The 23,801-nt window shown below is 42.7% G+C and overlaps 1 protein-coding gene across 1 annotated transcript in view; it reads right to left on the bottom strand.

The window, feature by feature from the left end:
• The window catches only part of DGKG (diacylglycerol kinase gamma), a 159,475-nt gene extending 136,320 nt beyond the window's left edge, over positions 1 to 23,155 (bottom strand). Inside the window, exons 1-4 of the mRNA XM_018050170.1 lie at positions 23,134 to 23,155; positions 17,855 to 17,931; positions 9,663 to 9,828; positions 9,070 to 9,132 (exon numbers count right to left, since the gene is read on the bottom strand). Of these exons, the coding sequence (XP_017905659.1) occupies positions 9,070 to 9,132; positions 9,663 to 9,828; positions 17,855 to 17,931; positions 23,134 to 23,155 (328 nt within the window). The remainder of the gene's footprint in view (positions 1 to 9,069; positions 9,133 to 9,662; positions 9,829 to 17,854; positions 17,932 to 23,133) is intronic.

Below are 23,801 nucleotides of genomic sequence, written 5' to 3'. Positions count from 1 at the left end.
CACATGGACAGTGGGGAGACCAAAGGTCGCTGACATACTCTGTATGGCACAAAGGGCCCTGTGAAGAGACCATGATGGAATCCATGAAACAGAGCTGCAAAACGAGGAAAGGAAGTTTTATCCTGAAATCTCAGAGGACCATATCTCTGGAAATCATTTCTTGCAGGGCAGGACACTCAGTAGATTGCAAGAAGGTGCAACCTCTATTAAACAGGAGTAGAAAGCCTCAGGGGTGAGCAAATTGAGACGAAAGCACAATAGGATGAAATAAAAACAAGGATAGTGAGATGGAGGAAATTGCTAAGAAATTACATATGAAACAGAAGTACTAAAATCTCACTGGAGTTAAAGTTATGGAAAAACTTAAATATATAAGACAAATGTGAAAAATTCTTTGTATTAGGTAGCTCAAGTTATTGTTATATCCTCCAATTATTCACTCAATAAAACACTGTTTTAGTGACTTCCATGCCAACTAAGTTGGAATAAGAGGGACCAGTTTTACCCTCCTACTGATGCAACTAAAAAATTGGACAAAAGATACAAAATAATGGTTCATAGGACATTCATTATGGCCAGCACCAATGAGTGATCCCAAGAGATGGGAAACAATTGAGGTGATCCCTGCAAATGCCACATCTTACTGACTGGAAAGTTTCTAGACTGAGGCACAAGGAGGGAAACCCAGGGAGGTCCTGGAAATCTCTGTGAGTTGCAGAGATGGAGCTGGGAGTCTGGGGAGCTCACGGTGGGTGGAATTCACAGAGCAGAGCACTGGATGGGAGGCAGCTGCGCAGAGAGAACTCCAGCAGTCTCTGCAGAAGGGCCTTTTGAGTAACTGGCTGAGAGTTCCCTCAATTACTCATCTGAGTAGTGATCAGCACACATGTGTAAGGAAACTACCTGAGGCTGGGGAAGGAATCCAGATGAGAGGGAACAATCCCTGGACTGCACAGAGAACCAGGCATACTGTCTATTTCCAGCAATCAAAGTAGAAACCTCCTATAATTAACGAACCACCAAGTAGAGTACTCAGAAGAGTTTTGCCTTGATAACTGGGAAAACTAGCCCTAGAGAAAAGGCCTCCCTGGTCTGATTTGACAAAGCTTTAAAAGCTTGACCCCTAAAGGTCAAACTATTTTTAACTAAACCTAAGTGTATCCCAAAACAAAGAGCAAGAATATTTATAAGGGCACAAAAATTTCTAGTACCAACACTGTAAAATTTTCAAAGTCTGGCATTCAATAAGATATTGCCATGTATACAAAGCAAGTATGAATAATAATAATGAGAAAAATCTATTGAAATGGATCCAGAATGATACAGATGATATAATAGACAAAAACTTTAAAACAGTTGGAGGAAAGATTGAATATGTTAAGTAGAGACATGAAAGATATTTTATGATGTTCACCTCAAGTGTCTAGATATGATGTTAAATGAAAAATACAAATATAGTGAGCAGTGTTAACAGCAGATTAGATATTGCAGAAGGAAAGATTAGTGAATTTGAAGCATTGCAACAGAAACTAGCCAAAAAGACTATATTAAAAAAAAAAGTATCATACCAGTGAGCCGTTGGACAACTTCAAGTAGTCAAATAAACATGTAATTGGAATACTTAAAGAAGAGTCAGGAGCAGAAAAATATTAAAGAAATAATGGTTGATATTTTCCCAGATTTGTTATTTGATACAAACTAGAGGACCTCAGACACAAGATGCTCAATGAAACCCAAACATAAGAAATATATATAAAACTACACCAAGGAACACCAAAATCAAATTGATTAAAAGTGATAGAAAATCATAAAAGAAACTAGAGAAAAAACATCTGATGTGGAAAGAAGCAAAGATAAGAATGACTATAGTTTTCTTACCGGAAACAAAACATGCTGGTAGCCAGTGGAACAACATCTTTAAAAAAGTACTAAAAGGAAAAAACCTGTCAAATTAGACTTCTTGATTCTGCAAAATATCTTTAGGAAAAAAAGGCTAAATAAAGAACTTTTCAAATGTACAAGCTATATAGACCTACATTACAAGAAATGGTAAAGGAAATCTTTTTACTAGGATTACAATCTATGGAAACCTGGATTTACACACAAGAATGATGAGCATTAAAACTAGTAAACCAGGTAGATAAATATTAAGAATATTAAGAATATTTTTCTTATTAACTAAATCTTTTAAAAAGATAGCTAACTATGACAATAACAACATGTTGTGTGGTTTACAACATGTTGAAGTAAAAAAGCACAAAGACCTGGGGAAATAGAAGTATGTTGTTGTAAATTTCTTATAGTATATGCAAAATGAAATACTACTACTTGAAGGTACACTGTCATAGTTAAAACTAAGATAAAAAAGGAGATAAAGTAAAATCATAAAAAATTCTATTAATTTAAAAGTATTCAGAAAAAAGAGCAAATGGGAATAAAAGAAGAGATTGGAAAAAAGAAAACAGCAATATAGTAGTTGTAAACCTAATTACATCAATTATCACAGTAAATGTAAATGTTCTAAAACTTTAAATGGCAGATATTGTCAGAATGGATTAAAAAATAAGACCCCAAAACATACTTCCTATAAGAAAGTCAATTTAAATATAAAGACACAAATCCATTAAAAGAATGAAATAAGATATACTCTGGTAACACTAGTTGACTAAGGTGGTTTTATCAGTTATGAGGAGCCTGGTGGGTTCATTGGGTTACAAAGAGTCAGACACGACTGAGCAACTCACACTTACCACACAAATTTCAAAACCAAGACTATTACTAGGGATAAAGAGAGTCATTTCATAATGGTAAAGAGGACAAGTCATTAAGACCACATAATACTCCTAAACATTCTACTTCCAGCTCTTTACTCAAAAGGAATGAAAGCTGTCTGTATGAAGACTTGTATATGAATATTCATTTTATTTTTAATAGCCCAAAGCTGGAAATAACCCAAATGTCCATTGATAAATGAATGGATAAACAAATTGTGGAATATCTACCTGTATACTAAAATACTAGTCAACAGTAAAAATATGTTAATTATTGATATACCGAGCAACATGGATGAATTTTTAAATTATGCTGAATGGAAGAAGCCAGATGGGAAAAAGTACATACAGTATCAATCTATTCATAAAAAATCGAGAAAATGCACTCTAGTCTATAGTGACCCAAAGCAGATCAATGGCTGTATAGAAATGGAAGTGTACATATAAGGAGGGTGGGAAAAAGAGACTATGAAGGAAATTTTTGAGGCTGATGAATAACTTCGTTATATTGGTATGTGCTGATTTTATTGATGAATACAGACATAAAACCTTACTAACTGTACATTTTAAATGTATATAATTCATTTTATGCCAACTGTACCTCAAGAAAGCTGTTTTAAAACAAAATTACGTGGAGATAATGTAATACTTTATTACACTGTTGTTGTTTAGCCACTCAGTCATGTCCAACCCTTTTGCAGCCCCATGGACTGAAGCCTGCCAGGCTCCTCTGTTCATGGGATTTCCCAGGCAAGAATACTGGAGTGGGTTGCCATTTCCTTCTCCAGGGGATCTTCCTGACCCAGGGATCAAACCCATGTCTCCTGAGCCTCATGTATTGGCAGGCAGATTCTTTACTGAGCCACCTGGGAAGCCCAATACTCTACATACTGCTACTGCTAAGTCATTTCAGTCATGTCTGACTCTGTGCGACCCCATAGACAGCAACCCACCAGGCTCCCCTGTCCCTGGGATTCTCCTGGCAAGAACACTGGAGTGGGTGAAAGTGAAGTCGCTCAGTCGTGTCCGACTGTTTGCAACCCCATGGACATAGAGCACACTAAAGGCTTCATGCAAAACCTATAAGAACTAATACATGAATTTGGTAAAGTAGCAGGACACAAAATTAATACACAGAAATTTGTTGCATTTTTTTACACTAAAAATGAAATATCAGCAAGAGAAAAATTTTTTAAAATCCCATTTGAAATTTCAATTAAAAACCTAGGAATAGACCTAACGAAGGAGGTAAAAACTATAAAACATTGATGAGTGAAGCCGCTCAGTCGAGTCCGACTCTTTGCGACCCCATGGACTGTAGCCTACAGTCCCTTTTCCGTCCATGGGATTTCCCAGGCAAGAATACTGGAGTGGGTTACCATTTCCTTCTGCAGGGGATCTTCCTGACCCAGGGATCGAACCTGGGTCTCCCACATTGGAGGCAGGCACTTTAACCTCTGAGCCACCAGGGAAGCCCAAAGGAAACTGAAGATGATTCAGAGAAATGGAAAGATACTCCATGCTCTTGGATTGGAAGAATTAATATTGTTAAAATCACCACACTACCCAAAACAATCTATAGATTTAATGTGATCCTTAACAAATTACCCATGACATTTTCTATGGAACTAGAACAAATAATACTGAAACTTAGATGGAACCACAAAAGACCCAGAATCGTCAAAGCAATCCTGAGGAAATAGAGTAAAGCTGGAGGCATGACCCTCCAGGACTTCAGAGGTATAGTAATCTAAACATCACGGTATTGGCACAAGAACAGACATTCAGATCAATGGAACAGAATAGAGAGCCCTCAGATAAACCCATATACTTGAGGACTTCCCTGGTGGCTCAGACGGTAAAGCGTCTGCCTACAATGAGGAAGACCCAGGTTCAATCCCTGGGTCGGGAAGATCTCCTGGAGAAGGAAATGGCAACCCACTCCAGTATATTTGCCTGGAAAACCCCATGGACTGAGGAGCCTGGTAGGCTACTGTCCATGGGGTCTCAAAGAGTTGGACATGACTGAGCAACTTCACTTCACTTCATTTCACTTGAAGCTAATTAATCTTCAATAAGGGACAGAAGAATATACAGTGGAGAAAAGATAGTCTCTTTAGCAAGTGGTGTTGGGAAAGCATAGGAGCCTGGTGGGCTACAGTCCATAAGGTTGCAAGGAGTTGGACATGCCTGAAGTGTCTTAGCACACATGCACTCACAGGAAACTATATCCAGTATCTTGCAATAACCTATAATGGAAAATAATCTGAAAAAATATACATCTGAATCACTTTATACACCTGAATACACCTGAAACTAACACAGTATTATAAATCAACCATACTTCAGTTAAAAACACTAACATTATCCTTTTGCAAAGACATTTTGGTTACCAGAGCTGTGACTGGATCTTGAGCCACTGTTTAAGTCCTCAGTTTGGCCTACTGTTCAGTCCAGCAGTGGAAATGCTGGGGTGCAGAAGGATTGAGTGGCATACGGTCCCAGTGGTGTCGCACCTGCTCATGCTACCTTACATGAAATACCCCTGACCCACAGCCATTGAGCACATCCCTCAGGGACTACCCTCTTCAGAGCACAGAGGTTCCATCCAGATGCCACATCACACTCCCTTCTTAGTGATGGTTCTTGGGCAGAGCTGACTTGTTCCACCTTCTTTCTAAGTCTCTCCATTACTTCATGCCTTCCAGCTGGGCAATGTGGAAAGGATACCAGACTAAGCAGAAACCTGGGTTTGTGCTAAATGATGTACGATCTTGTAAAAGTAGGCTTACTCCCCACACCCAACCTCAGTCTTCTCATCTGTTAAAAGACAGACTTGTATTAAAATTGATGTTTAACAAAAGTTGTGAATGACATGAAAAGTGATTTTGAATATAATGCTAAGTAAAAAATCTGGATCCAAAATCATATATATACAATCTAATTCCAGTTCTATAAAAAATTTATGGAAAAAAAGACCCCTACAAGAATAGAGGTGTAGTGGGGTGGGTGGGGTGTGTGTGTGTGTGTGTGTGTGTGTGTGTATGTGTGTGTGTGGGTGTGTGTGTGTGTTTAGCACTGGAAGATTTAGATGATTTTGTTGTTTCTTTCATTTCCTATACTCTTAAAAAATTTTTTTTTACATTGTGTTACTTCTAAATTAAAAAATGGAGGGATTTTCCTTGAGACTCCAATAGTCCAAGCTGCTGAACCATCTCAACTGCCTGAGGAAGCAAATAAAAACCAGGAGAATGAAGTTTACGCTGTTTATCCCGTTTTGTCCTGGGCACTCAGGGAGGGGTGAGATCAGCCTTTCCTGAGCTGACACTCTGAGAAGGACAGGCTGCTCGAGGCCCTGAGCTGACCTCTGGACTCAGTGAAAGGCCCTCTCTGCTATGCTTATGGATCCAGCCACGCCCCCACCTGGCTCCAGGAATGAATAATTAAAGTGGGTGGTTGTAGAACTGAGCTTGGAGCTTGATCAGGTAGGTCTACACAGGCCACATCAAAAGAGAATTAAGTTTCTTTGGCTTCTGCTGGGGCACCAGGAAAAGGGTGAAATTTTCAACAGATGGCCTGATCTAAAGTGACTCCAGAACTTGGCTCTTTCTTGTTGGCAGAGGCCCCTCTCTGTGGTGTCCACCTGTCCCTACATTCTTGTTTCTGCTGAACAGGGGCATCTAATTAAGACATTTGTGGAAGGTGGCCCAACAGGAAAAGAATTTGCTACTTAAAATCTCAAGTCTCAAAAGATGAAAAAACGTTGTACATTGCCCTGGGCCAGCAGTCAGACAACCTCCCTTTCATGACTGAACCACAGGAGGCTAGTATTCTCTCTGCAGAAGAAAGCAGTACCTGACAAATCACTTCTCCAGGAGAAGAATTTCCTCTGGACGTTACTCTGAGACTCAAAATGATACAAATATAGCAAATAAGCATGGTGGTCAAATAAGCCAGCCACCCTCTGTTATCGTCATTGGTTATATTTACTCAGATATCACATAATGACAGCCCTCACTAAGTTCTTAGAAACTTCAGCCACAGAAACAAAACCCTGTCCAGACAATCTGGAACCTCAGGGAATGAATGTAACTTCTCTCAGGCTCCTCTTGAAGTTCCTGATACTTGGACTAAGAAAATCTCTGGACAAAGAGTCCGGGTAAAGAAGACAGCTTTCTTAGTTGATTTTCTTGCTGAGAGTTTAGAATCTCAAAGCTTCCAGTTTGAAGCTTTTCTTTCTACCATAGAATAGAATGATTTATATCATAAAATGATCTCTCTATTCCACATAAGATTTAAGATTTACTCATGACCTATCCATTCTGACCAGTGGGCCCTGGACCTAGCACGCCTGAGTGAGATGCTGGGCAGAGGAGTGGGTGAGCTAAACTTGGCAGTCTTGCCCTGCTGCTGGCCGTGAAGACCTCAGGAAGGCAGCGATATTCTTAATTTCGCTTTCTGAAGCTCTAGGAGAAGCCTGGAATTTGATTAGTTTATGGTCCAGAGGCAAGTCTCCTTTCCCAACCATGTTCTGCTTTCCATCTGGAGTGAGTGTTTGATCTCATCAGTCCTTCAGTGACACATTGAAACTTCTATAATCCTCTAGCTGCCCTTTTTGCCATGACTAGAGAAAAAGATCAGACCTACATCTAGCATCTGCTTAAAGAAATTCTCTCATCCTAGGTCCCTGTTACAGACAGTTCTCATTCTGCGTTATCTTTTATCTATCCTGCCAGGTATGTATGTATTTAGATAGATATCTAGGTAGGTTTGCAAGTATTAGTTGCTCAGTTGTGTCTGACTCTTTGTGACCCCATGGACTATAGCTAGGTACGTAGGTAAGTAGATAGATACATTAAAACTGCATTCTTTATCCGTTGGGCATATCTTAAGAGCTGGAGTTCACCAATGTGTATCAATCTTTTCCAAACAATAATGCAAAGGAAAAAAGGTCTGTCTCCCTTAGTCCAAGAGCAACCTGGGAAGAAGACAGTCCCTAAGGGTCCTTCCATGCAAAGGGGATGCCCAGTGGATACATTTGGAGACTGAGGGTATAGACTGAAAGAGATTCTGGCAGACACAATGAATTGAGAATAGGGTGACTTTCTGGAGAGTGGCCTGAATGATAATTGTTGAACATTTACTCTGTTCCAGGCACTATGGTAAGCATCTTATACACATAACTCACTTAACCTCGGTATTAACACTTACTGTCATCTCATGTTACAGATGGGTAAACTGAGGCCCAGAGACATGATCCAAACATACCCAAGGTTATAGAGATAGATATTGTCAGAGCTTGGCCTCAAACCCAAGAACTCTACCTCTAAAGTCCAGATTCTTAGCCAATAGTCTTATTGTCTGACCCAGCTTGAATTGATTGTACCCAGGAAATTTGTATTGTATCTTAGAACAGAGGTCAAGGAGGATAATATTTTCTTTCCTAGGAGCTTCTGCCCTTGGGACAGTGCCTGTTAACGGAGGAACGGCCTCCCTTTGATAAATGTGCCAGGGAAGGTTCTCCATCAATCATGACCCAAGAGCCGGTGCACAGCCAGCCAGGCATTGAGGGCAGTGGCCCCACGGGGAGTGCAGCCTTGATCATTCCCTTAGGACCTAAGCAGACTGGTGCCTCTATGTGGAGACAAACCTTAGTCTAGGCATCTCAGGAGAGACCACTGCTTCCTCTCTCAGTGTAGGAAAGAGCAGCAGCTTGGGGTCTGAACAATCCTGGGTTGAATCTCTAGATCCACAGTCACACAGTGGTATGGAATCTCTTAACGCCTCAGTTCAGTGTGTGAAGTGGCGTGATTACAGAGGCTGAGGTGAGACATGCAATTAAAGCAGATGCCTGGCAAACGGATCGTCAGAACAATGTTAGCCGGCTTCCTCTTGCTTCCCTCCACTTTTCAAACGCGTGCATGCGGATATTGTTGGAAATCAACCAAGCCTCTTCTCGCCTTCTCGCCCTGCCCGCTCTTAGCCATTCCACGATAGCGTCGTCTCCACCTCAGCCCTAGAGCCACTTCTTCACATACACTCTCTGGCTCTGGCTCTCTCTCTCCGCTCCCCTTCTCCCAAACTCCCATTGTACACATTCTCCTTCCCCCTCAACCCTTTGGCTAGGCAGATCCATCAGAAGTAAACATCTAATGAGCTGTTGGAAGTCCTGACCTGCCCTTCTGAGTAGATGAGACCTTTTCAAGGGTATACTGTTACATGGAGACAAAATTGCTAGTCAGATTTCCCCGTGCCCCCCAGGAATGAGGTTCTGCCCTCTCCTCCCCCAAAGACTCACCCATATCAGGGGCACAAGCCTCGTCTGCTTTGGCACCATTCTCTGCATTCTGTATGTTGGAATCTGGGGAATAAAAAGAAGATATCATGACCAGCCCCTGTCCTCTAGGTATTTTGGGAGGTAGGAGACCCCACAAAGTCTGGATCTCTTGGGGTATACCAGTGTCTCTGGTGTCTGCTGGGTTCATGCTCACTTACTGGAGTTGGCTGTGTCTTCCCTGCTACAGCCCAAACTCCAGAAAGGCAGTAACCACACCTTCCCCTGCGCTAACACCCTCAGGGCACACAAGCTGACTGTGCTCCCCAGGAACTGGCAACTTTTGTGGAAGACCCACCCCCACTGCCATACTTTACCTTATGCCTCCTCTTCCCCATCCTCGTCTCTGATTCTGAGTGGCAGGCATTATGAGAGATCTGTCAGACAGGACTTCCTGAGAGGGCAGGAGTCCTGGTTCCTTGATCCCCATTCCCTCCTCCTCCCCATAGGGAAGTTACCATGCACAAGGGATCCTCTGCGAGTGCAGCCTGAGCCTGTGGCAAGCGGGTCAGAGCTGCAAAATCTCCCTTCCGTCTCGGGGATGCTGGTCCAGGTACCTGCGCCACTGGCCTCACTGTTGCTGGCTCCCTCCTTTGGGTGCTCAGGGGTCTCCTGTCGGGGCTTCTGGCTGAAAGCCAGGAAGAGGTGTGTGCTCAGTGGCTGAGGAAGGTCTACCTCCAGGTATGCCTTCATGAACAGCTTGAAGACATCATAGCTGATTGGCTGAGAAGGGATAAAGAGGGAAATGTCAGTGGAGAGACATGAAAAGACAGAGAAGTGAGTGGGGAGAGAAGAAGGAGGAATTGGGGAGCTGGCAGTGGAAAGGCAAGTTGGAGGGAGTGGAGTGATTGTTGGGGGCAGGAATGAAAAGGCTCAGCGTGTGATAGAGAGACAGGTACAGGGAGTAGGGGTAGGATGTAAGAAAGAGAAAAAACTGGTGGTTATATGTTGGGGCTTGGTAGGACACGAATCCACAGCAGGCTTTTGTAACAAGACTTGTCTAAGTTTAGGCAGAAAAGAGGGCAATGGAGAGTGAGCCCTGGGAATGAGGGCCCTGCTTGAGTCCAGCCCCACATGAGGATCTTGACTCTGATGAGCAGGACTAGGTCAGTGCCCTGGAATCCTAGTTAATTTGAAGACGAGGAGAGAGGGGAGAGGAAAGTGAGGAGGGCAAGACAGGGGCATGGGATTAAGAGGTTCAAACTACTATGTATAAAATAAATAAGCAACAAGGATATAGTGTAGAGCACAGGGAAACACAACCATTATTCTGTAATAACTTTAAATGGAGCATAACCTATAAAAATATTGAATCACTATGCTGCACACATGACAATAATATAATGTCATGAATCAGATGTACTTCAATTAAAAAAAGATGAAGAAGGATATAGTTGAAAACACAATGGAGAGCAATCGCTCTTCTGTGGTATGTCAATTTTTCGCTTACACTGTGAGGGATGTGATTCCTGAGGATTCAGGTCCCAGAAAATAAAAAGGGGACAGGCTCCATCTTTCATTACTTTCATAATTGACCTTCTTTGGAGAAACCTCAAGATAACAGGGGAGGGTGTGTGTCTGGCTCATTTGTTCTCAAAACATGTCCTTGTGAAGGTTTCAGGCTCCAGGAGAGAAGAACAGGATGCCAAGGACAGAAGGTAGAACCAAGAAACATGCCCCAAACTAGCACCTCTCCTTGCTGTATGTTGCCCAGTGCTGCCTGGCTTCTGGTCCCAGGTTGGGAGGACTGCCAGAAAGAGCTGCTGCTCTCAGCAAACGCCCGACAACAACAGCCCGCAGTGAGTCATCACTGGCTTGGGTTTTGATGGCATCAGATTTTTCATCAAATCGGCAGATGCTCCTGGAAATCATCTGAGGAAGCGCTGCTCCAAGATCCGCTGTGCAGGCTTTTGTGAACAATAGCGATAAAAATCCCTTTTTGGGAGGCTACTTGGCTTTCCCTGAAAATGTGAATAGCATTTAACCCCTTGTCTCTTCTGGAAGATCTGAGAGTCTTCCCAGAACCAGGAGCTGGCTGGCACATGCACCATCAGGTTTGCGATACTGAGTCTTGGTCCTTAAAACAAGCAGTGCTCTCTGGACCACACTGGGAGGGCGCTTGCAAGGTGGCTTCTCTTTAGCCTCAGGGTGGGCAGTTCAAATATCTCCCTGGCAGAGCGGAGGAAGCCTGATTTGGTTGGACAGAGGATAATGAGGGCTCTTACCAGAGGAAGGATCTCCAAGCAAGTGGTGGACTCACATTTCTGGGATAGCTCTCAGCCTCCGTCTCTCTCTTTGCCTTTCCTGAATTTTGTACCCTTTCTGTCCTGTCTCCACTACCTCAGCACTTCAGAATGTCTCTTCCTTGCACATCCTCTGCTGTTTTCCCAGTTCACAATGGCAAAATCTTCTCCTACTTTTCAAGTGGAACCCACCCAATGTGACCCTGGATTTTACCTTCTCTGTCTCTTATGGCATATCCCAGCACCTGCTTCTCTACCTGTGAACACGTTCAGACCACTCTTCCAAAGAAATTATTGATGGCTTGAGCTACTAGCCTGTGCTTCTTCCCATCCCCTTCACACTTCTCCTCCCCTCCTTAATCCATTCAACTTGGATTCCAGTGCATTACCTCTGAATCTCCTCTCTTGAGGGTTACAAATTCAATGATCTTTTTTTAGATTTTCTCATCTTTATTATTAATTTATTTTAAAAGGCTCTTTTTTTTTTTTTTTGCATTGTCCTTCTTTTACACATTTTAATCAACAAGTACCGTTTAACAATATAGTTTTGAGCTCCAAAATGTTCTGTTAACTTTTTCTGGGTTGGCCTCAAATTGAAAACTATCAGCATAAAATATTTCTGGAAAATAGAGTGTTCTAAATGATTTAATAAAAATGAAATTCAGTTAAAGTCTTACATAATGCTCTTAAAAAACCAAAGCTGGAAGATCTTCAAACAAGACCAGTGTAAGATTCAGGAGACCTTGTGACTAATATAAGGTCCACCACATTTTCCTCCTTGGGTTTTTCTTCAGCAAACTATGTAGGGCTGGACCAGAAGATCTCAAGCTGTAAACTACCATTAGATTCTTTCTTAAACTGGCTCCTCTTCCTGACTGTGCTGCTGTGCTGTGCTTAGTTGCTCAGGCGTGTCTGACTCTTTGCGACCCTGTGGACCCTAGCCCATCAGGCTCCTCTGTCCATGGGGATTCTCCAGGCAAGAATACTGGAGTGGGTTGCTATGCCCTCCTCCAGGGGATCTTCCCAAACCAGGGATTGAACCTAGGTCTCCTGCATTGCAGGCGGATTCTTTACCATCTGTGCCACAAGGGAAGGCCTTCTAACTGTGCAGTTTCTGTTAATGCCAGTGACAGCATTATCCTCTCAATATTCCAGGCTCAGCTTTGAACTCCCAGTTGTCTGAGATCAATTCTTGTCTCTTCCTTCTTTCCACTGTTCTTTTGCAACTTCTGTCATATCCAGGTCTTTTTTGTGTCCATGGCCCATCAGCCACCATCCTGACAAGGAATGTTGAAGGCCCTCACATACCTGGTTTCAGACTCCTGTTTCATGTATCCCATCTGGGCCACTGTAATGCCCCTCCAAGCCATCTCTGCCTCCACCGCCATCTGTGAGTCCTCTCATCTTTCCCATCCTTGCCAGGTTGATCTTCCCAAAGCTCAATTCTGATCAGATTGCTTCTCAACACAAAACCTTTCCTCAGCCTCTAATTACCCATGGGAGAGTCGAGATCACTTGTCTCCAAACTTTTAAAATCATGTGCCCTTCTGTTAAGATTTTCAAACACACACTCTCATTTATCTTCACGTACACATTGTATACATGTGTTATATGCTGCTCTACTATACATTATAAAAGACATAGAAATTAGAAAAAAATAGATGTAAATAGAAGATCTAATATGCAGCGTTGCTGCAGTCCGGTGGATCATCCTGTTCACTCCTTGAGTCCTTCAGGATTCAAAGCCCTACTATACTCCCACTCCAACCTAGGTTTGTAGCTACTTCAAGCTCGGAGACCACTCTGGTCTTTTCTCCTCTGATTCTCTGTGTGTACCTCTACACACTGATCTCTGTGTTCTTTCCTGGCCAGGCTTTCATGTACCTACATGAACTACTTTCTTGGCCCAACTCAGATGCCACCTCCTCCAGAAAGCCTAGGATGATCTCTTGTGCCTGAATTGCTCTACTTTTCTACCTTGGTTCCTGACTTGGGACGCTCACATTGCTACCCTCTCAATATATAGTTGATCATGACACACACACTAAAACATAGGGATTTGTCTTATATCATCTTTGTATCCCCCACACCACCTATCATGGTATTTCCTGATAGTATTTTAATGGATGTTCGGTTTCTAGTTGGTATACTTGCTGTCATCAATTACTGTGGGGTCTCTTCAATCAATGTACTGAGTCTCCCAGGCACAAGACACAGTGCTAGGCACCAGTGGGGAACTCACTGGTGAATTAGGCATGAGTCCATACTTTTAAGAGACTCAGTGGCAAAGGTACTGAAATAATTCTAATACAGGGTCAACAGTGGTGAGTGCCATAGAAGAAAAACTGACAAACTGTTAGAACTTAGAAAGCAGTTGTGACTGAGCACATGTTCAATCACTTCTGGCCCTGTCCTGGGGAACAAAGTGGTAAAAACAAGCCCAGAAACACAGAGCATTCACATCAGAAGAGCTCAGAGTGGACTTGATCGCCTTATATCACCAAGACTCTGGAAGTTAGTCTGTCTCAGCCAGTTCACAGCAAAGTGAAACCAGAAGCCTCATCTCCCGACTCCTGGTCCAGTGCTCCTGCCATTTTATCTGTCCAGGCCCTGGTGCTGACACTGTGCTCCCTGCCAGTCCCTCTAAGCACTCCAAGTTCAACAGGCAAGGAGATGTGACTAGGGCCCACTCTTGGTGACATCTGGGCTGCAAAAGAATACGTTTTTTTATGAGTACAGAACAAGTTCAGGGTAGCTGCCTGGTTATTGTGTGATGGGTAGGAAGCGGTTGCCCAAAGCAGATAACCAACCGCTCTGTGGCACCCTGGCAGCTCTCAGAACCCTGAGTAATATCTTAGACACTGCCACTGTTCAGGCTCTTTTTTTTTCTTTTTCCCCAGAAAGTGTGACTTTCATGTGGAAACTAGCTAGGCAATTGTTAATTCTTCTACAGGCTAAAAAGGAAGGAGATGAAGAGTCTGTTGATCACTGTCTTAAGTCTTAAAACAATGTGAGATGGTACTGTTACTGTCATGTGGTGGATGAAAAAATAATTCTGGAAACATAACCTGCTCAAAGTCATAAAGCAGGAGGCAGAGCTGTGCTTTGTGCTGAGATGCTACCAGGTGCCCCTGCCTTTTTGGCTTCACTGTTTCTGTCTACTTTCTTCAGTCTTCAGCGGCACTCTGTTCTCCAGAGAATCACGCGGTGCCAGCGGGCAAGAGTACGCTTATCATGGCCACCCTACAAACTTTTCTTTCTGGCCTCGCTTTCCTAAGCAACCTGCCCCTTCCAACAGCTATCTCACTGTTCGTTGAGACATTTTAGCAGCAGTAAGCCATCAAGCTCAAGAGAATTTAAACCCTTGTTTCTGAACCCCGTGCTGGCACATAATACCTACTTGAAGCCAGCCACACTGTGAGAGAGAATGAAATCGGAGTGATGGAGCTCCCCTGGGACACAGGAATGCCAGGGTATAAAGAGCGGCGGGGGTGGCAGCCAGCTCATAGCAGCCAAGCTGCTCCCTGCTTCTGTAAGCTCCTGTGGCCTTCACACCCTCTGCAGCCCTGACCAAACTGTTCCCTCCTACTCGTCAGCCTCAGGGCGGACAGGCTGATTAGCAGCCCCACCCCGTTGGTCTTTGTTCCTATGTTTTTGGAGGTAGGCATGGCAATTGGGGGGCTGCAAGGTCTTTGCTGCCTTTGGCATCCTTACTACATGGTTTGTCCTCAGGAATGTTCTTTGAAAGGTGTGTTTTCAGTCTGGTCCCTGTTTTGTCAATCTTCTTTCTGCTTTACTCTCAGGTGATTGGTGCATTTTATCTAAAGCACCTCTCAGGTGTACCCCTAGGGTATGGGCTCTGTTGATTCTCTCCTAGGACCCAGCAGAGAAGGAACTGACTCAAGGTCTACTGAAAGGATGACAACATGAATAAATAAGCGGCCAGCCTCCTCCCAAGTTTGTCCTTATGATCAGTAGCTTTTCTGCAATTAGCTCTCATAAAAAGACCCAGGACCAGGGAAGAAGGAGTTGAGTTTAAGACATTTGGGGGAAAGGGAACAGAAGGAGAATAATAATAGGCACTATTTTCAGTGTCCTTAAAGTCTTAGACATTTTTCAGAATCATCTTATGTAGGCCACTCATTTGTAAGCTTCAAGGTCTTTCTTTTTGGTTGTTATTATCTTCAGTTCACAGATGAAGAAACTGAGGCTCAAACTGAGGTTCACAGATGAAGAAATATTCAAGGTCACAGTGCTGGTTTGCAGCAAAGGTAGGAGTCTAAACTAAGATCCTGTGACTCCAGGGTCATGGTTCTCAAACTTGGCCCTGCCAGGAGGAAGTAAGTTCTGGAGGGAGGCCGGGAACTGTGCTTCCTCATCTTTATGTCTTCTACAGTGTCCAGCACAGTGCTGGACTCTCAGGAAACTTTACATAAGCTGAATTTGAAAGTAAGCAAAGTCTGGCATACACTTATTCATTCAACAAATGTTCGTTGGGTGCCTGCTATGAGCCAGATACTCTTCTGGGCACTGAGGACATAGCAGTGAACAAAAATATTCCAACGGAAGAGATAGACAAATAATTAAGTTATATAGTATGACAGATGGTGAGAAGTACTAAGGAGGAACATAAGGCAGAGCGGGAAGATATGAAGCGCTAGAAAAGTAGGGCCTAACATTTAGATAGAGAACGTGACATCCACTGAGAAGGTGATTTGAGCAAGCACTTGCAGGAGGTGACGGAATGAATGATATGAATAGCTAGGGGAGGAACACGGCAGGAAGAAGCCGGAGCAAAGGCATGGATATTACGGTTAAAGCGACCTTGACTTGTTTGATGGCATCAAAGAGGCTAATGAGGCTGGGAAAAATGAGAAGAAGATTAGCAGGAGATGAGGTCTGAGAGTAGGGTGGGGGTGCAGATTGTAATGACCTTGATTTTTGACTCTAGTACCAGGTAGGCAGACCATAAGAGACTGTGGAACAGGGCAGTGATATGATCTGACTTCAGTCTTAACAGACTGCTCAGCATGTGTGTGAAGAATAGATTTTCAAGGTCAAGAGCAAAAACAGGGAGCCCAGTGAGGAGACTGCTGCAGTGATCTGGGCAAAGCATGGTGGCGATGCAGGTCAGGGAGGTAGCAGAGCATGTAGCGGGATGTGTCTGGAATTTGGGTGCATTTTGAAGGTAGCAGTGATGGAGGTTGCTGGTAAATTATCCGTGAAATGTGAGGAAAGCAGAAAAGAGAAAAGTCAACGATGACTCCATAGTTTTAGGCTGAATAACTTGAAATGTGGAGCTGTCGTTTACTGAAATGGGAAAGACTGCTGGAAAAACAAGTTTTTTAGAGGAAGATGAAAAAGCTCAGTTAGCTTATGTTAAGTTTCATATTCCTATTTGATTTTCAAGTGGAAATGTCAAGTAAAGGGGTAAGAGAAAAATCAGGAGAGTGTAGTGTCCTGAAAACCAAGTGCAGAAAGTGGAGGAGGATTTGACCAATCATGTCCAATGCTGTTGAGTAAAATGACTTGAGTATAGCCACATGGAGGTTCTTGGCTGTCTCAACTAGTGGTTTTAGTGGAGGAGTGGGGGCTACATGCCGACTGAAGAACTTTCAGAAAAGTGGGAAAAAGAGAAATTGGAAGCAATGAGTATAGACACATCTTTTGAACAGCTTACTTGCGATAAAGGATAGGAGAGAGACGAAGTGGTAGCTGGAGGGAGAAGTGGAGTCAGAGGATTTTTTTTTAAATATAGGAGAAATAGCAGCATGTTTATTTGTTGATGAGGTAGATCTAATATATAGAGAAAACTGGTGGGAAGAGACAGAGGCAGAGAAAGAGAGAAATATGTTGCTGAAGCAAGGCCTGTCAGTGGACCAAAGAGGATGGGATTGAGAGTACAAGCAGGGGGCTGAAATGAGATCAGAGCACAGAGAGTTGACCCAGTTACAGGAGAAGCAGTATAGCTAGGTGGGTATATAAGATGAGTATCTTGGGGACGAGCTCTTCTGATTGTTTCTATTTTCTCAGTGACGTAGAAAACAGTCGATGACTGGGAATCGAGGAGGGGAGGAGGATAAGAGATCTGAGGAGAGAAGAGACGCTGAAAGGGTGAATGGACTTGTGAGGTTGTGAGAGAGTGAAGTTGCTCAGTCGTGTCCGACTCTTTATGACCCCATGGACTGTAGCCTACCAGGCTCCTCCGTCCATGGGATTTTCCAGGCAAGAGCACTGGAGTGGGGTGCCATTTCCTTCTCCAGGGGATCTTCCTGACCCAGGGACTGAACACAGGTCTCCTGAATTGTAGGCAGATGCTTTACCATCTGCACCACCAGGATATGGACTTGGGGAACATATAACTCCAGGTAGCACCAATGGCTTACTTGAAACTTGGGAGAAAATGTGTTGAGAAACAAATTCTTCACAGTGAGCTAAACTTTAAGCAAATTATGGAAAGGCTAGAACATGGGGTTTTTAAAGGCTTGAAATGAAAATGTTCTTACCTCATGTGGGCCATATTGTTTGAGGCTCCCACCCTCATTAAATTCAGCCAAGACATACTTTATCTTCTTGGAAGAATCTGGAAAGACATAACCCATATGTGAAACATTGGTAAACAGCAAATGGGAGCTAGGCCAAGTCAATCCTTCATGTGTAATGCTGGTTATGATGGAGCAGCCCCTCATTTCCAGAACCACATGGAAGAATGTCACCTTTATCTGCCTTTCTGCCCTCTCAGTTCTTTTTCTTTTTTTAAGTACATTTTCACTCTTGCTGTATGAACTGTCTTTCTAAAACACAAATCTGATTAGATCATGTCTCTGCTCAAAACCTTTAAACAGTTCTTAATTTTCTAGGATAAAGCTTAACTCCCTTTGCCGGTATACAAGTACTTGGTGATCTGATCCAGCCTACTCCTTATCTCTTACTTTAACCATTCTTTCACTCCATTTTTCAGCCATGTCAAATCACATTTCTAGAAATTTCTAAACACACTGTGTACTCTTCCATGGAGTCTCTTTTCTGCATGGCAAACTTCACTCAATTCTCAGTAGCCAGCTGAAATGCTGACTCCCTTGAAAAGCCTTATTTTACTAATCAGTTAAGCACTCCCTCCTCTGGCTTCCACATGACTCGTACATAACTCTGTAACAGCACTTGTCATATAGTGTTATAGTTATTAACTTGCCCATCTTCTGCCTGGTTCTACCTTCAGAGCTATAAGTCTTTATATATCATACCAAGAATTGACACATTCAGAAAATGAAGATCATGGCATCTGGCCCCATCACTTCATGGCAAATAGATGGGGAAACAGTGGAAACAGTGTCAGACTTTATTTTTTGGGGCTCCAAAATCACTGCAGATGGTGACTGCAGCCATGAAATTAAAAGATGCTTCCTCCTTGGAAGGAAAGTTATGGCCAACCTAGATAGCATATTCAAAAGCAGAGACATTACTTTGCCAACAAAGGTCCATCTAGTCAAGGCTATGGCTTTTCCAGTGGTCATGTATGGATGTGAGAGTTGGACTGTGAAGAAAGCTGAGTGCTGAAGAATTGATGCTTTTGAACTGTGGTGTTGGAGAAGACTCTTGAGAGTCCCTTGGACTGCAAGGAGATCCAGCCAGTCCATTCTGAAGGAGATCAGCCCTGGAATTTCTCTGGAGGGAATGATGCTGAAGCTGAAATTCCAGTACTTTGGCCACCTCATGTGAAGAGTTGACTCATTGGAAAAGACTCTGATGCTGGGAGGGATTGGGGGCAGGAGGAAAAAGGGACGACAGAGGATGAGATGGCTGGATGGCATCACTGATTCGATGGACGTGAGTCTGAGTGAACTCTGGGAGTTGGTAATGGACAGGGAGGCCTGGCATGCTGCGATTCATGGGGTTGCAAAGAGTCGGACATGACTGAGCGACTGAACTGAACTGACACATTATTAGTGCTCAGAAGAATAATACATTAGATGATCAAATAAACATCTGAGCAGAAATTTTAAAGCATTTAAAATGTTAATTAAATGGATGGGTGGGCATCAAGCCTGGCAAGGTTCTGTCCTTGGTGCTGAAACAGAGGCGGGCTTCATATGCATGTAGTTTGGAAAAATTCTGCTTTCCATAAGAAGTCATTTAGAAACTACAAGAGAAAAAATGGTGGCTTTTATTTTATAAGGGACTTTGGAGTCAAGAAAAGACAATCAATAATTGTCACATCCTGAGTGCATCCTGTGTAGTTACCAGTGCTCTAGACATCAAAGAAAACCAGAATTTCTGGGTTCTCCCTATCTCACAGTATTGTGAATAAGTAACAGCTTCTCAAGCTCCATTACTGCTACAATTTAAGCACCTAAACAAAGGGCAATGTCATTAAATGCTGACGTGGGCTTCCTTGGTATTTGGGCTCTTTGTACAGAGGGTTATGCTTTCTTAGGCCCATGGAAAGTAGATATGCCTGTGCTGGGCTGTTCTTCATGACTTTGCTGACTTGGATTCAATCAAGCACAAGTTATAATCATTTCAGGATTGAGACAAATTGAAATGCCACAGGAAAATGCTGCTTTTGCCTAAAAATGGACATTTCTCTCTGAAATTCAAAACAGATGTTGGAAAACTAATAGCTCAGTGAGATCCAGGCAACAGATGCCATCAGTTTGGGTTGCTTCCACTCAATTCAGAAAATACTATGGAGGGTAAGACACTGCTAGGTACTGTTGATGAACTAGTTGGGGACAGGATCTGAATAACTGTGGTAATGATAGTTATTCCTTATTAAGGACCTTTACTATACATTCTCATATACTCTCCCCTACCGATCTGTGCAAAGTTGGTAATATTTTCTTCAGTTGACAGAAGAAGAAAACTGAAATTTAGAAAAGGTAAGTGACTTACCTAAGAGTCAGGGTTTTGACTCAGGTCTAGTCTGGGTCAAAAGTCTATATTGCTTTTCCTTAAGCACTATTCACTAGCACTTCCCAAATGTTTGCTAACACAAGGCACTATGTAATTAATGCTGCGATAATGATATGAAGCTCAAGGAAGCATCGAGTGGGTAAGAAGTAAAATGAACAGGGAAGAAGTGAAACTAGGGTGGAGTAGGGTTAGGGCGGGGACTGGGGGTGGCCTATGAAGGAGGTGGCATTTGAGATGGGCTATAAAAAATAAGTAAGGTTTTGAAAGGCAGACATGAAGCAGGCAGGGTATTCTTAGAAGAGACAGGGTGAACCAAGATATGGAGATAGATGAGCATCACAGGACCTTTAGGCAAAGTTAGAACGACAGAGTAGTCAGAGCCAGATTTGTGGGGGTACTGAATGCCTACTTAAGGACACTGATTTCAAATTGTTAAAAACTTTTTCAGAAGTAGAGCAGAACCAGGTCTGTTTTTTAAAAGTCACTCAGGCAAAAGAATGGAAGAGAGGTTAGTATTAGGTCAGATTTCAGTTAAGGGCACATATACATTATACTCAAATTACTCTAGGAGTAGCTTAAATATTTGGGGAAAACACTATATTTAGGAATCAATTTCAATGGGAGATTTTCAGCTCAGCCAGAGTAGCCAGATTTTTTTTTTTAAATGAAAAATCTGGAGCCTGAGTCTTCCTGGTGTGGGTTCTGCAAAAGTAACATAAAGACAGCATTTTGACTGAGAACCAAGGGAGTGATTTCACTTAAATTTTTCCTGCTATTGCCACACTTGAGAGATTCACCAGTTCATTCTCGCAGAAATTGTTTGGTTCTCAAGTGCTATTGAGCTAATCCTGGTTTATCCTTAAATGTATGATATGCAAATTTATATATGCATTTGGTGGTGGTGGTTTAGTCGCTAAGTTGTGTATGACTCTTGTGACCCCTTGGACTGTAGCCTGCCAGGCTTCTCTGTCCGTGGGGATTATCCAGCCAAGAATACTAGAGTGGATTGCCATTTCCTTCTCCAGGGGATCTTCCTGACCCCGGAATTGAACCCAGGTCTCCTGCATTACAGGCAGATTCTTTACTGACAGCTACAAGGGAAGCCCCTATATATGCATAGGTGTATATATTTATCTTACATATAAACATATACACACATGTACTCATCATATGTACACATTCAAGTAAACAGATAGAAAGTGAGGAAAGTGAAAGTGAGGTCGCTCAGTCATGTCCAACTTTTTGCGGCCCCATGGACTATAGCCTACCAGGCTCCTCTGTCCATGGGATTTTCCAGGCAATAGTACTGGAGTGGCTTGCCATTTCCTTCTCCAGGGGATCTTCCCGACCCAGGGACTGAATCCGGGTCTCCCGCACTGTAAACAGATGTTTTGCCGTCTGAGCCACCAGGGAATTAAACAGATAGAAGCATGTTTATTCTTTGACTACTAGCCTCAAATTAAATAGAAAAAAGCAGTCCAAGAGATTGCTGGCTCCTGGATTTCCAGGAGAGGTGTTTTTCACCACACATTTACATCAATCTCCTTTATAGGTTTTTATGAGTTCAGAGCATCAAATAATTTTTTTTTTTTTGAAAGGGAAACAATTCCATTTCAAAAAAAAAAAACAACAAACCAAAAAAGGGAAAAAATCTAGTTCTCAAACTTGAGACCCATTACTTTCTCCTTGGCAGTCCTTTGATACTTTATCTGTTTTCTTCTCAACCGATTTCAGGGCTGGGTTTCCCTTTCCCTGAGGAATAAGTGGGCACTGTGCCATCTTTGAAGACAGTTAAGAACAATGAGGGGCTTCTTCAGAGCATTCCTTGATCTTACTTCAGGGGCCACGTGTGCCTGAGGGTGTGAGAGCACAGCCTCAGTAGAGACCGCCCCATCCACGTCTGTGCTGTAAGACCCCCTCCAGACGCAGGAGACAGAGCTCCATTTCTGAGTGTGCAAAGCAGGGCCATGTCCACAGTTCTTTGCTGTAACAACTCCTATTTTGAGTACCTGCTATGTGCTAAGCACTGTCCTGGCCCCTAATGCATTTTATTTAAATCTCCACAATATAACCCTTCAGATAAGTCACTCCTATTTTAGAGAAGAAGAAACTGAGGTGTATGGAAATTAAATGATTCTTTCAAAGACACAGAGCTAGTAAGTGAGTCACTCTTATTTTTAACACATCTAATAGTGTAACACAGTTGTCAGAGTCATTGGATACACGAATACAAGTAAATCAGAAGATAATGCCCTTTCTCCATGAAAATAGCTCTCAAATCAGGCTGCATGTTAAAATCTCCTAAGGATTCCTAAGCACAGTGAATCCCAGGCCTCACCCCAGACCAATTAAGTCAACATCTCTTGAGGAACTCAAGAATCAGTATAAGTTAAAAGCTTCTGCAGTTTCAAACATATATATATAGTCAAAGTTGAGAAACCATGTTCTATAATGTGGTTTTATTAGTAGTAATAATAATAAATTAGAATGCTGCTGAAAATGTTGGATAACCATTGCAAAAAAGTGGTAGAGAGGAAAAAAAATCTAAAATGTGCTTGGCTAATATTCCTTATTGTTTAAGTGGACAACACTAAAGAGCTCCACCCAACAAGTCAACTTACTCAGCTGTTGGCAACGTACGGACACATTTTATATTAACTCACTAAGGCAGGACCATCAGTACACAGTTTTACCTGAAATCAGAAGTTTAGAAGGCTCTTTGGTGTGATCAAGGTTGCTAGCCGTAACAACTGCTTTAGGAAGTTTCAGTCCAAAGTTGTTTCTTAATGCCAAGAATTCTGAGATTTTAACCAAATTGTTCCTAGTGTTTGAGCAAATTCAAAGCCTGTTTAAGGAGAGAATCTGGCCCTACTCATAGGCATCTCTGACGCCATGTTTGCATGGGACAGGGATGTCCTCTGTCTGAACAAACAGATATATCTGGAGCTTCAGTGTTCACAGCAGAATGTGAGCTGTGCTGCCTGAACCAGGACCCAATGTTTATGGGCCATCTTCTAGTTAGGAGCCCTGATGACATTAATCAGACACTGATCAAGTTTCCATTAAACTTGGAAATAACTATAAAGCAAAATTTTAAAAAGAGAAACTGAAAACCCGTAGAAGAGAGTGAAAATCTAAAGTACATGATAACTCTCCATTCTTTGAAGTTCCCAATCCATACAAGTGGACTGCCTGGGGATAAGGTTAGCTGAAGCTCCAATACTTTGGCCATCTGATGTGAAGAGCCAACTCACTGGAAAAGACCCTGATTCTGAGAAAGATTGAGGACAGGAGGAGAAGGGGGTGGCAGAGGATAAGAACATTGGATAGCATCATTGATTCAATGGACAGGAGTTTGAGCAAACTCTGGGAGATAGTGAAGGTCAGGGAAGCCTGGCGTGCTGCAGTCCATGGGGTTGCAAAGAGTCGGACATGACTGAGAGACCGAACAACAAGAAGGTTTAAATGCAGATTCTGATTCAGTAGGTCTGGATCATTGCCTGAGATTCTGCATTTCAAGGAAGGACTTGGGAGACACCA

Source organism: Capra hircus, chromosome 1 (genome assembly GCF_001704415.2).
Source record: "Capra hircus breed San Clemente chromosome 1, ASM170441v1, whole genome shotgun sequence".
Taxonomy (NCBI): domain Eukaryota; kingdom Metazoa; phylum Chordata; class Mammalia; order Artiodactyla; family Bovidae; genus Capra; species Capra hircus.
This window is presented reverse-complemented; position numbering and strand designations above follow the sequence as displayed.